General features: G+C 48.7%; 1 protein-coding gene across 2 annotated transcripts in view; it reads left to right on the forward strand.

Moving 5' to 3' along the window:
- The first annotated feature begins 11,773 nt into the window (after nucleotides 1-11,773).
- traf3ip1 (TRAF3 interacting protein 1) overlaps nucleotides 11,774-13,360 on the forward strand; it is a 76,087-nt gene continuing 74,500 nt past the window's right edge. Inside the window, exon 1 of one of the 2 annotated variants that reach the window (XM_033024519.1) lies at nucleotides 11,774-12,075. In XM_033024519.1, coding sequence (XP_032880410.1) covers nucleotides 11,953-12,075 — 123 coding nt within the window. In that variant the 5' untranslated portion in view covers nucleotides 11,774-11,952. The remainder of the gene's footprint in view (nucleotides 12,076-13,360) is intronic. The other variant, XM_033024520.1, reaches the window with a different exon arrangement.

The raw sequence follows: 13,360 nt of genomic DNA on the forward strand, positions 1-13,360 counted from the left end.
AAAACTAGTCCCATTATGGACATTTTATAAGTTGCATTACTGACTTAAGATTGCACAATTGTGGTCTGGTTAATTGAGTAAAACTGATAATGTATTGTATTATTGTTTATTGTGAAAAAAGACACAAAGTGGTGCAACTCAGCAGATAAGGCAGCATCCTGTAGAACATGGATAGGAGGCATTTCAGGTCAGGACCCTTCTTCAGACTGTTCAAAAGGGACCTTCTTCAGACTGATTGGGTTAGAAAGCTGGAATAGATGCAGGGGTATGACCAAAGATCCTATAGCAGATCCTCCGCTATAGGATCTTTGCGTATGACAAAGTGTGGCACTTGGTTGAACAAACGCCAGAGATGAAAAGACAAAAAGTGTTAGTTTGCATGTGGTCTCACTCTGGCAATAGGGGGGTTGCACGAAAGGTCACTGGGTCATAGGGCTCGACGCACGGAGCCGCTAAATCCAACTGGAAGACATCCGTCACTTCCGGTATATGTTATTAATGCTAGAAACGCGTACTTTCCTACCTGTTAAAAACCGCCAAAATATTGAATTTTTGCGCTGAAATTTTTTTTGTGGGAGTCGGGGTAAGTGTGAGAGACATGTACCCAACTTTAGAATTCCAAACGTGAAGCGAAATGACGGTATAGAGAAGCGAGAACGGAAGGGACTACAGCAGCTAAAGTGCTTGGTAAACATTGAAAATATTGGGAATTATCGCGTTTGCTCACTGCATTTCATCAAGTAAGGCATTATTTGTGTTTTTTCTTGATTCCTTTGGTATCTAAAACTTCTCAGAAGTGATAAATCTGGCTGTAAATTTTTCTTCAGATGCGTTTTCATTTTGTATGTAAAAACCCACGAGAACCATGGGCGATTTAAAAAAAATTACAGCCAGATTTATCACTTCTGAAACTTTTTAGATGCCAAAGGAATCAAGAAAAAACACAAATAATGCCTTAGTTGATGAAATGCAGTGAGCAAACGGCCAATGTTCGCCAAGCACTCTGGCTGTTGTTGTCCCTTCAGCTCTCGTTTTTATCTACCGTCATTTCTCCTCACTTTTGGAATTCTGAAGTAGGCTAAATGTCTCACACGCTTATCCCGATTTCCATAATTATTTACAGCGCAAAAATTGACAATTTCAGCGGGTTTTAACGGGCCCGCTACGCTGGAAACAATGGTAAGTGCCTACCTGCAGTTCATCGCGTGTAATCCATTTGGAGTAGCCTAGCAACAGTACGGGTCATGGGTCGTGACCCGACTGCCGTGAAACCTCCCTATAGAGGCTGCTCAGTACAGAAAGGTCAGTATGGAAATACGAAGGGGAGTTAAAATGGTGAGAGGCCAGGAGATCCAGGACCTTGGCAGACTGAGCACAAGTGTTTGGCAAAACAGTCACCTGGTCTACACTTGGTCTTGATGATGTAAAGGAGGCCACATCACGAACACCGAATACAGATAAGGTTGGAGGAGGTGCACATGAATCTCTGTGTCACCTGGAAGCACTATTGGAGGACCGTGGATAGATGTGAGGGTAGGTATAGGGACAGGTGTTACATCTCCTGTGGTTGCAGGGGAAACGTACCTGGCGAGGGGGAGATTCAGATTCAAATTCAATCTTTATTGTCATTGTGCAGTGTACAGTACAGAGACAACAAAATGCAGTTACCATCTCACCCAGAAGAGCGAACATAGAATAATGGAACAGTAAAATATATATATGTACATACAGTGGCAGTAGTGCAATTTTTCTGGGGTAAGGAGTGTCCGGGGGGGATGACTGGCAATCACCAAGGTGCAGAGTTAAGTTGTGTAACAGCCGCAGGGAAGCTGTTCGTGAACCTGCTGGTCCGGCAAGGAGAGACCTGTAGCGCCTCCCGAATGGGAGGAGGGTAAACAGTCTGTGGCTGGGGTGAGAGCAGTCCTTGAGTGTGAATTGATGAGTGAACCAAGGAGTTATGGAGGGAGCAGTCACTACAGAAGGCAGAAAGGGGTGGGATAGGAAGATGTGACTGGTGGTGGGATCACATTGAAGGTAGCGGAAACGTCAGAACAATGTGTTGGATGCTGAGGCTGGTGGGGTGAAATTTTACGACCAGTGAATCTATCCTTGTTTCGTCTGGGGGGGAAGGGGATTGAGAGCAGAACTTTGGGACACAGAGCAACCACGTCTCCTGACTTTTCTGTCGTGGGCCCCTTCCATTCACAGAGCAAACTAGAGGAACAGCATCTCAAATTCCGTTTGGGTAGCTTACAACCTAATGATACGAAGTGTATTCTCCAATTTCCAGAAACTAACATACAAACACCTCCCCCCCCCTTTTTTTACCCTCTCTTCCCCACCTGAATGCCCTTCTGAATTTCTCCCCATCTGCTTGCTTCACATTTAGCAAACCTATCTTTATCTCATCTTTTGTTTTTTCATCTTTGATCTTTGTTCAACCATCTGCCAGTCAAACCCCTTCTCACCTATATTGACCCATCACTTGCCAGGCTTTGTCCTGTCCCACTTTACTCACAGCTTTCTCCTCTGGCCACAAATGGTCTGAAGAAGGGTTCCAACCCAAAATGTCACCAATCCATGTTCTCCAGAGATGCTGCTTGACTTGTTAGTTACTCTAGCACTTTGTGTCTTGTAAACCACCATTTGAAGTTCCTTGTGTCTCTATCATTCATTGTATATTTATTTGTTGTGTTCTTAGATTAATATGCATGTGAAGCTGCAACAAGTAATAATTTTGTTATTCTGTTCTCTGTGCATATGACGTTTAAACACTCTTGACATAACTTTTGATTTTGGCTCCTTTGCTCCATCTTGATTTTTCTACCATTCACGGGTAGTCATGCGTTAACATAGAAACATAGAAACATAGAAATTAGGTGCAGGAGTAGGCCATTCGGCCCTTCGAGCCTGCACCGCCATTCAATATGATCATGGCTGATCATCCAACTCAGTATCCCGTACCTGCCTTCTCTCCATACCCTCTGATCCCCTTAGCCACAAGGGCCACATCTAACTCCCTCTTAAATATAGCCAATGAACTGGCCTCGACTACCCTCTGTGGCAGGGAGTTCCAGAGATTCACCACTCTCTGTGTGAAAAAAGTTCTTCTCATCTCGGTTTTAAAGGATTTCCCCCTTATCCTTAAGCTGTGACCCCTTGTCCTGGACTTCCCCAACATCGGGAGCAATCTTCCTGCATCTAGCCTGTCCAACCCCTTAAGAATTTTGTAAGTTTCTATAAGATCCCCTCTCAATCTCCTAAATTCTAGAGAGTATAAACCAAGTCTATCCAGTCTTTCTTCATAAGACAGTCCTGACATCCCAGGAATCAGTCTGGTGAACCTTCTCTGCACTCCCTCTATGGCGATAATGTCCTTCCTCAGATTTGGAGACCAAAACTGTACGCAATACTCCAGGTGTGGTCTCACCAAGACCCTGTACAACTGCAGTAGAACCTCCCTGCTCCTATACTCAAATCCTTTTGCTATGAAAGCTAACATACCATTCGCTTTCTTCACTGCCTGCTGCACCTGCATGCCCACTTTCAATGACTGGTGTACCATGACACCCAGGTCTCGCTGCATCTCCCCTTTTCCTAGTCGGCCTTAAGTTGCAAAGACCCTCTGTGTAGGAATTTCCTTCCTTCCTAAACCTGCCTGCCTCACTCATCTCTAAGACTGCTTAAAATCTACCTTGTTGGTTTTTAAGGGTCATAAAGCAGTCATCCCAGCTGATCTACGGGACAAATACTTTGATGCCGTCCACAGGGATCATCCGGGCGTGGAAGCAACCTTTCTCTGAGCAAAGAGCATGCTTTTCTGGCCCGAAATGACCAAATTTGTGCACGAGACCGAATTTGTGTAACAGCCTGATGCCACACCAACAGAAGCAGACCCTTCTCTCATACCCTGTTCCTCCTCTGCCTTGGACCACACTCGCTACTGACGTATTCGAGTGGCGTGGCAAACAGTATCTAGTTCTCGTTGACTCGTATTAGGGCTGGTTCGAAATCGACCTCCTCCAAAGCATAACATCCGATGCAGTCATCCAAAAGCTGTCGCGCCATTTCGCTGTACACGGTGCCCCTGCATGCCTCTTGTCAGATAACGGCAGTCAGTTCACTAGCCAGTGTTTCAAAAACTTTGCACGATGATGGGATTTTTGCCAAGTCACCAGCAGTCCAGAATTCTCACAGTCAAACGGACTTGCAGAACTGGCTGTCCAGAGCGCCAAGCAATTGATGGAGCGCTCACACCTTGCCAAATCCGATGTCTACCTGATCCTGCTCAACTTAAGAAACATTGTCCGTGACCCAACACTGGGGTCTTCTGCCCAACGCCTGATGTCCCGACAGACCCGTGCTGCACTGCCTGTGCCCCAACAACTGCTGCAGCCACAGGTTCGTTCACCACTTGCTGTACAGAAACTCCAGCTGAAACGCGATACCCAAAAGCGATTTTTCGATAAGTCCAGCAAACCACTTAAACCTCTCTCCAGTGGGCAAGTCATTCGTCTTCAAACAACAAGGGCTATGGCCGTTTGAATTTCATCCACAGTCCCGCAAAAGAGCCGAGCTCATACCTGGTGAGTGCCGACGGAGGCATGTACAGACGCAACCGTCAACATCTCCTTCCTGTGAAGGAACCACGTCCTGCTGTCTCGTATCCTGATGCGACGCGACTGATCTACTCATCCTACAGACGGACTTTCTCTTCCCTCACGCCCTGCAGTTGCAGACCAACCATTGGTTGTGTCTCCAGCTCCCTCACCACCACGTTCGTTGCCCTGGGTCACCAGTGCTCCTGTTGCACGGACCCCAGCAATCTCGCCGGTGAAGGGAGGAGATGCGGATCTGTACCATACGCGCGCGTGACGGGTTTGTAGGCCGCCCCTTAGATACGGGGATTTTGTTTGAACCATCAGTATTTCCCTGTATGCGCTATTAGCGTTTTGGTTATTGTATTAATCAGTCAGCACCTAGTAATGTGCTTGTACATTTATATCACTTTATTTTAGATTTGGTTCACTTATTATACGTACAAGAAAAGATGTAGATTGGTTACTTTACTTACTAACCAATGCAGTGCTTTATTATAAGTTCCGCCTACTGCTACACCATTCATATTATTGCAACCCGCCATGTTTTGCAGCACAGTAGAAGTAATATGCTGCAGTGTGTTGTATGCATTAATCAATAAATACTGTTGTACCAGATCAGTGAGTATGTTTAATTCACTCAACATAGACGGACCCGGGGGGGGGGATGTGATGGGTAGACGGGACCGCAATTGCCGCAGCGGGCGGGGGAGAGGGGTGAATGATGAGGGAGAGAGAGAGAGAGACGGGACCAGGGGCTCCACTGGGCCTCCACTGAACCCCGCCCCGCTGCCGGTGGTGGGGGAGACGATAGACAAGTTACTGTGAGGAGGGGAGAGAGGCCGCCGCCGGTGGGACAGGAAGGGGCGTCGCCATCCTGGCCGTGGCTGACAAGAGAAGAGACCAATCTGCATGGCGCTGACTGAAGAAATCTGCGCACGCGTTTTTTAAGATTTTAAAACCTCGATAACTTTTACAATATACGACCGATCGGAACAAAACTTGTTGCACTCGCAGCACAGGAGAGTGAGTACTAAAATCATAGCACTATAGTGTACCATTTTTGCACAAATAGAAAAACCACGCAAACCGGAAGATAAGATGAGTTTTAGTTTTATATATAGAGAGATATAGAGGGGGAGGAGAGGGGGTGTAGGGGAGTGGGGGGGTGTAGGGGAGGCGGTGGTGTGGGGAGTGTAGGGGAGGTGGGGGTGTAGGGGAGGTGGGGGTGTAGGGGAGTGGTGGGGAGGTGTGGGGGCTCACCGGTTGCCGGCTCCGGTTGCACTCACCAGCTCCAGGGCCCGGCTCTGGACTCACTCAGCGGCTCCCAGTCCCCGCCCGCGGAACACAGCCAGCCCCCGCCCGCGGAACACAGCCAGCCCCCGTCCGCGGAACACAGCCAGCCCCCGCCCGCGGAAGACAGCCAGCCCCCGCCCGCGGAACACAGCCCGCCCCCGCCCGCGGAACACAGCCCGCCCCCGCCCGCGGAACACAGCCAGCCCCCGCCCGCGGAACACAGCCAGCCCCCGCCCGCGGAACACAGCCTGCCGCCGCCCCTGGAACACAGCCAGCCCCCGCCCGCGGAACACAGCCCGCCACCGCCCGCGGAACACAGCCAGCCCCCGCCCGCGGAACACAGCCCGCCCCCGCCCGTGGAACACAGCCCTCTGCTCCTGAAGGAGGCGGTGATTAACTCGGCGGGTGCCGGAAGGGGCGTTGCCGTCCTTGCGAATAACAGACCAATAACTTTTGTAATATTTCACCGATTGGAAAAAAACTTGGTGTGCTTGGAGCAGAGGAGAACGGTGAGTAAGGTGGCGAAAAAATCCTAGCGATATAGGGTACTGTTTTTGCGCAAATTTAATAACAACGCAAACCGGAAGAGTCAAGATGTAATAGTAATAGAGGATAGATAGATAGATAGATAGATAGATAGATAGATAGATAGATAGATAGATAGATAGATAGATAGATAGATAGATAGATAGATAGATAACCATCTTGTAAAGGGCCCCAAGTAAAGAGCACCATATGTCAATATTTTATGTTGTTTGAAAGTGATGTAGTTCAATCGGAAACCAATGAATGTTTCAAACAAGGGATCAAAGGCACGAAGTGCAGTGGTAGATAGGAAACCACCTTGAAGAGAAATGACAGTGGACGGGCAATGGTTAGCATTTTAAAAATGATACATCAGCATAAATCTGTATGGCCCTTATGACAAAATGAAAATATGGATTAATCTTTATGGACAAATCATGGATTACATGTAAAATTAAATCTACAGACAATAGTAAGGAACTTCACATATCTTTGACCCTTGCTTTCCTTTCCTCAACCGCTCCACCTTGGGGGATTGGTTAGTCCCCAATATCTAGACACCAGAGCTCAACCCTCCCACGTTACATTCAGTTAAGGCCTTAATTCCATTCTCACCATTTTTCTAGCTCGATAATATCTGTACTGATGACCACACCATAGTTAATTTGTTTCTGACTGTTGATTTCATTCCACTATAGCCTAAAGGGCTCTCAACTATTTATGCTCTATTTCTACCACCTGGTCTCATCCACTCTGTTCTAACCCAGAATGTTTTCTTTATCCTCACTTTTGCTTCAATGGATCTTCCAGACTTATTTCCAACAATTTCTTTGGAATACTATCATCAGATGTGTTTCCCACCCCTTCAAGGATTCCAAAGGAACAATTTCCTTTTTTAAAAATCTGGCTCACACCTCCCTCTACCGACTTCCTTCTCCAGATACTTTCCGAAGAAACATCTACCTGTTAAAAAAAAATTACTTCCTTTGACCTTTTAATACTTTACCAGCATCAATGCACCACTCATCAATTAACATTGAATTCAATAATTGCAGATAACCAGCCTTTCCATTATTAACAGTTTTGTCATCACAATTGCTGCCTGTCCCGTTGCGTATTTCCAGCAATCTGCAATGTGTTACTTGTCTAGTTTGTATCCCAGTTTAAGTTTTTTTTTTTTAAGTCACCTTTGTCGGTTTCATTTGTCCCCTTGTATTTTCTAAAACAGATTGCCAGCAACAAACCAGCTTCCACTAATCTCTTGGGTAGACACAAATGCTGGAGAAACTCAGCGGGTGAGGCAGCATCGATGGAGAGGAGGAATAGGTGACGTGCCGGGTCGAGACCCTTCAGACTAATCTCTTTGTCAGCATGACCACCTCCTCCTCTCAATCTCCTTTGATTTGATAGACATTCATAAGGAATAAGAGTAGAATTAAGCTGTTCGGCACATCAAGTCTACTCCGTCATTCAATTGTTGCTGATCTATCTATTCCTCCTAATCCCATTCTCCTGCCTTTTCCCCATATCCTCTGACACTTGTACTAATCCAGAATCTATCTATCTCTGCCTTAAAAGTATCCACTGGCTTGGCCTCCACAGCTTTATGTGGCAAAGAATTCCACAGATTCATCACCCTCTGACTAGAGATTTCTCCTTGCCTCCTTCCTAAAAGAACGTCCTTTAATTCTGAGGCTTTGACCTTGAGTCCTAGGCTTTCCCATTAGTGAAAAATCCTCTCCACATCCACTCTATCCAAGCATTTCACTATTCTGTATGTTTCAATGAGGTCCCCCCCTCATTCAAGTTCAAGTTCAAGTGAGATTATTGTCATGTGTCCCTGTATAGGACAATGAAATTCTTGCTTTGCTTCAGCACACAGAACATAGTAGGCATTTACTACAAAACAGATAAGTGTGTCCATATAGCATAATTTAAATATATACACACATGAATAAATAAACTGATAAAGTGTAAATAACAGATAATGGGTTATTAATAATCAGAGTTTTGTCTGAGCCAGGTTTAATAGCCTGATGGCTGTGGGGAAGTAGCTATTCCTGAACCTGGTTGTTGCAGTCTTCAGGCTCCTGTACCTTCTACCTGAAGGTAGCAGGGAGATGAGTGTGTGGCCAGGATGGTGTGGGTCTTTGATGATACTGCCAGCCTTTTTGAGGCAGCGACTGCGATAAATCCCCTCGATGGAAGGAAGGTCAGAGCCGATGATGGACTGGGCAGTGTTTACTACTTTTTGTAGTCTTTTCCTCTCCAGGGCGCTCAAATTGCCGAACCAAGCCACGATGCAACCGGTCAGCATGCTCTCTACTGTGCACCAGTAGAAGTTAGAGAGAGTCCTCCTTGACAAACCGACTCTCCGTAATCTTCTCAGAAAGTAGAGGCGCTGATGAGCTTTCTTGATAATTGCATTAGTGTTCTCGGACCAGGAAAGATCTTCAGAGATGTGCACGCCCAGGAATTTGAAGCTTGACCCTTTCGACCATCGACCCGTTGATATAAATGGGGCTGTGGGTCCCCCTCCTACTCCTTCCAAAGTCCACAATCAGTTCCTTGGTTTTGCTGATGTTGAGGGCCAGGTTATTGCGCTGGCGCCATATGGACAGTTGCTCGATCTCTCTTCTATACTCTGACTCATCCCCATCAGTGATACGTCCCACAACAGTGGTGTCGTCAGCGAACTTGTAGATGGAGTTCGCACTGTGACTGGCTACGCAGTCATGAGTATAGAGTGAGTACAACAGGGGGCTGAGCACGTGCTGATTGTTATCGAGGCTGACACATTTCCACCAATACGAACAGACTGTGGTCTGTGAATGAGGAAGTCGAGGATCCGATTGCAGAGGGATGCGCAGAGACCCAGTTCTGCGAGTTTGTTAACCAGCTTGGAGGGGATGATTGTGTTAAATGCCGAGCTGTAATCGATGAATAACAGCCTGACATATGAGTTTTTGTTGTCCAAGTGATCCAGAGCGGAGTGGAGGGCCAGCGAGATCGCATCCACCGTTGATCTGTTGTGGCGGTAAGCGAACTGCAGTGGGTCCAGGTTTTTGTCGAGGTAGGAGTTGATTTGCTCCATGATCAACCTCTCAAAGCACTTCATCACCACCGGCGTTAATGCCACTGGTCGATAGTCATTGGGGCACGTCACCTTACTCTTCTTGGGCACTGGTATAATTGATGCCCTTTTAAAGCAGGTGGGGACCTCAAACCTCAGAAGTGAGAGGTTGAAAATGTCAGTTAAAAACTCCAGCCAGTTGGTCCGCACAGGTTTTTAGAACACGACCGGGTATACCATCAGGTCCAGGCGCTTTTCGGGGGTTCACCCCTCTGAAGGATTTCCTGACGTCGGCCTCTGTGACTGAGACTGAAATACCATCACAGCGAATGGGGACTCGGGTAGGCACATCAGTATTCTCCCTATCAAAGCGTGCGTAAAACGCATTGAGCTCGTCAGGGAGTGATGTTTCGCCGACATTCGAGCTGCCTCCTGGTTTCGCCTTGTAGGAGGTGATTGCTTTCAGGCCCCGCCACAGCTGCCGAACATCTGTCTCGTCCTCCAGTTTGGAGCAGAAGTCCCTTTTGGCCTTTTTGATGGCCTTACTAAGGTCGTATATGGACTTCTTGTAGGCCACTGTATCATCGGACGTGAATGCCCTGTGTCTGGACTTCAGAAGAGTGCGGATCTCAAAGTTCATCCAAGGTTTCTGATTGGGAAACACTCGGAAGGTTTTTGTAGGGATGCAGTCCCCACCCCCCCCCCCCCCCCCGACCAGCTCTGTACTGTCCTCACTTCTGGGGGTGCGCTCTTCAATTGCTGCCTATAGGCAGGAAGAAACAGCACCGCGGTATGGTCGGATTTACCGAAGTGAGGGCGAGGGATAGAACGATAGGCATTCTTGATGGTGGTGTAGCAGTGGTCGAGGGTGTGAGGTCCTCTGGTGCAGCAGGAGACATGTTGGTGGAAGTTAGGGAGTGATTTCTTTAAGTTTGCCTTATTGAAGTCCCCAGCAATGGTGGTAAATGCCTTGGGGTAAGACGTCTGGTGTTTGTTGACCACGGCGTGCAGCTCCTCCAGTGCCAGACGGACGTCTGCCTGGGGTGGGATGTAGACCGCGGTCAGGATAATGGAGGTGAATTCCCTTGGGAGGTAGAAGGGACGGCATTTCATCGCCAGATGTTCCAGGTGCGGAGAGCAGGAGTTGGACAGGACTGCCACGTCTGAGCACCACGCAGAGTTGACCATGAGGCAGATGCCCCCTCCTCTCCCTTTCCCAGATGCCAGGGTACGGTCCATACGGTGGATGGAGAACCCTTCAGGCTGGACCGCTGAGTCAGGGGAGCTGGGGCTGAGCCATGTCTCTGTGAAACAGAACACAGAGCATTACGCTAAATCTGCTAAACTCCAGCGAGTATAGGCCCAGTGCTGACAACCGCTCATCATAGATTAACCTACTCATTCCTGTTCTTACCATTTATTTTCCCGTCACAGATTATTAAGGGACTGGACACGCTAGGGGCAGGAAACATGTTCCCAATGTTAGGGGAGTGCCGAACCAGGGGCCACAGTTTAAGAATAAGAGGTAGGCCATTTAGAACGGGGATGAGGAAAAACGTTTTCACCCAAAGAGTTGTGAATCTGTGGAATTCTGTGCCTCAGAAGGCAGTGGAGGCCGATTCTCTGGATGCTTTCAAGAGAGTTAGATAGCGCCCTTAAAGATAGCGGAGTTAAGGGATAAGGGGAGAAGGCAGGAACGGGGCACTGATTGAGGATGATCAACCATGATCGTGGACGACAGATGGCACAATGGGCTAAGTGTTCGGCTGGCAACCGGAAGGTAGCTGGTTCGAATCCCGCTTGGAGTGCATACTGTCGTTGTGTCCTTGGGCAAGACACTTCACCCACCTTTGCCTGTGTGTGTCCTTGGGCAAGACACTTCACCCACCTTTGCCTGTCTGTATGGAAGTAATTGTGTGAAGCACTTTGGGGTCAATGCAAGTTGACTAAAAATGTGCTATATAAATAAAGACATTATTATTATTATTATGATCACAGTGAATGGCGGTGGTGGCTCGAATGGCCGAATGGCCTACTCCTGCACCTATTGTCTATTGGCCTGCTGAGAGTTTTCACCAGCATGCGTTTTACATTAATAGTTCTGCATTGGACTAAGCTCCCAATCATTCACGGGAAAGGGTGCAACTGCGATCCCGGTGGAAGTTGCCATGGAATCACAGATGGCAATTGACTGCTGACACAGTGGCCCTGCCTTGACGACAGCAGCTGATCACGTGACTGGCGGATCACGTGTGTTCAGTGTTGCGGCCGTTGCTAGGCTGGCGCGTTCTGCGCCGTGACGGAGGGCGGTGTGCGCGGTGGCTGTTGGGTAGGAGCCGGTTTGAAGTCGTTGGGAGGGGGAGAGGAGCTGAGCTCGATCGCACCCGGCCTGGGCCACTCGCCGCACCGGACGCGCAGGGAGCAAGAAAAAGGGAAGGGGGCCCGGGCCGAAGAAGCACCATGAGTTCCCACTTCGTGAAACGCACTCAAGATTCGCTGGGAAAAGTGATCAAGAAGCCGCCTCTGACCGAGAAGCTGCTCAGCAAGCCGCCCTTTCGCTACCTGCACGACATCTTTACCGAGGTGAGCGGACGGCGGGTCAGGGCGGAGGCTGGTCGGCAGTGCCCTCGTTCCCCTCCCCCCTGAGCCGAGCCTGGTTGCTAGGGACAAGGCGACGCTGTGGGACTTGGTTCCTCAGGGCTCTTGTAGCGCACGCCGCTGTAAACACGCAGGAGCCGTCAGCATTTGGCGCCGGGTGATGAGGAAGGCGAGGGAGGATGGGCGGTGTGGGTGCTGCAGGGAGTCAAATAAAGCGACAATCGACACACGAGAGCAGGAGAAGGCCTGTCGAGCCGCTTCGCCATACAGTAAAATTACAAATTTGCCCTCGACGACTCATAACCATGATTTATTTGAATTTTAAACGTCTGTCACTCTTGTAGTATGCGAGTATAGAAGTTGAGAGGTCATGTTGCAGTGGTATAAGACGCCACATTTAGAGTATTGCGTTCAGTTATAGGAAATACGTTGTCAAGCTGAAAATTGTACAGATTTACGAGGATGTTGCCTGGACTAGAGGGTCTGAGCTATAGGCAGAGGTTGAGTAGGCTGGGACTATTCCTTGGAGCACAGGAGGATGAGGGGTGATCTTATAGAGTTATATTAGATTACGAGAGGAATAGATCGGGTAGGTGCACAGTCTCTTGCCCAGATTAGGTGAATCGAGGACCAGAGGACATGGGTTTAAGGTGAAGGGGAAAAGTTTTCAGGTGCGACAGAAGTTCACCTGCATCTCCTCCAACCTCATCTATGGACGCTGCTGCGGCCCGACCTCCGGAGATTCGGTGGCTGCAACTGCGGGTTTGGCGGACGGTAACACCGGGAGCCCGCGGGTCCCTGGAGGGAGACCGCTTTTCGGGGCTTCCGCAGCGGCGACTTCTCCCGCCCGAGTTGCGGGGTTGAAGAGCTCCTGGAGCGGGGCCTACATCACTGCCCCGCGCGGCTTGGAATGGCGGCGGGTCTCTGCGAGCGCACGTCGGGGGCTCTAACATCAAGACCCGGTGTGCGACCCTGCATCACCCGGCGTGGCTTTAATGGCCACGGGACAATTCGCCATCGCCCGCCGGGGGCTTTGACTTTGACTCTGACATCGGGGGGGGGAGAGTGCAGTGGAGAGAGAAGTTTTTTTGGCCTTCCATCACAGCAATGTGATGGATGTTTATGTAAACTGTGTTGTGTCTTGGGTCTATTTGTTTGTAATGTATGGCTGCAGAAACGGCATTTCGTTTGGACCTCAAGGGGTCCAAATGACAATAAATTGAATTGTATTGTATTGCATCCACCGCTCTAGATGTCAGCTGATCTACAT

This window comes from Amblyraja radiata, chromosome 7, assembly GCF_010909765.2.
Source record: "Amblyraja radiata isolate CabotCenter1 chromosome 7, sAmbRad1.1.pri, whole genome shotgun sequence".
Classification (NCBI taxonomy): domain Eukaryota; kingdom Metazoa; phylum Chordata; class Chondrichthyes; order Rajiformes; family Rajidae; genus Amblyraja; species Amblyraja radiata.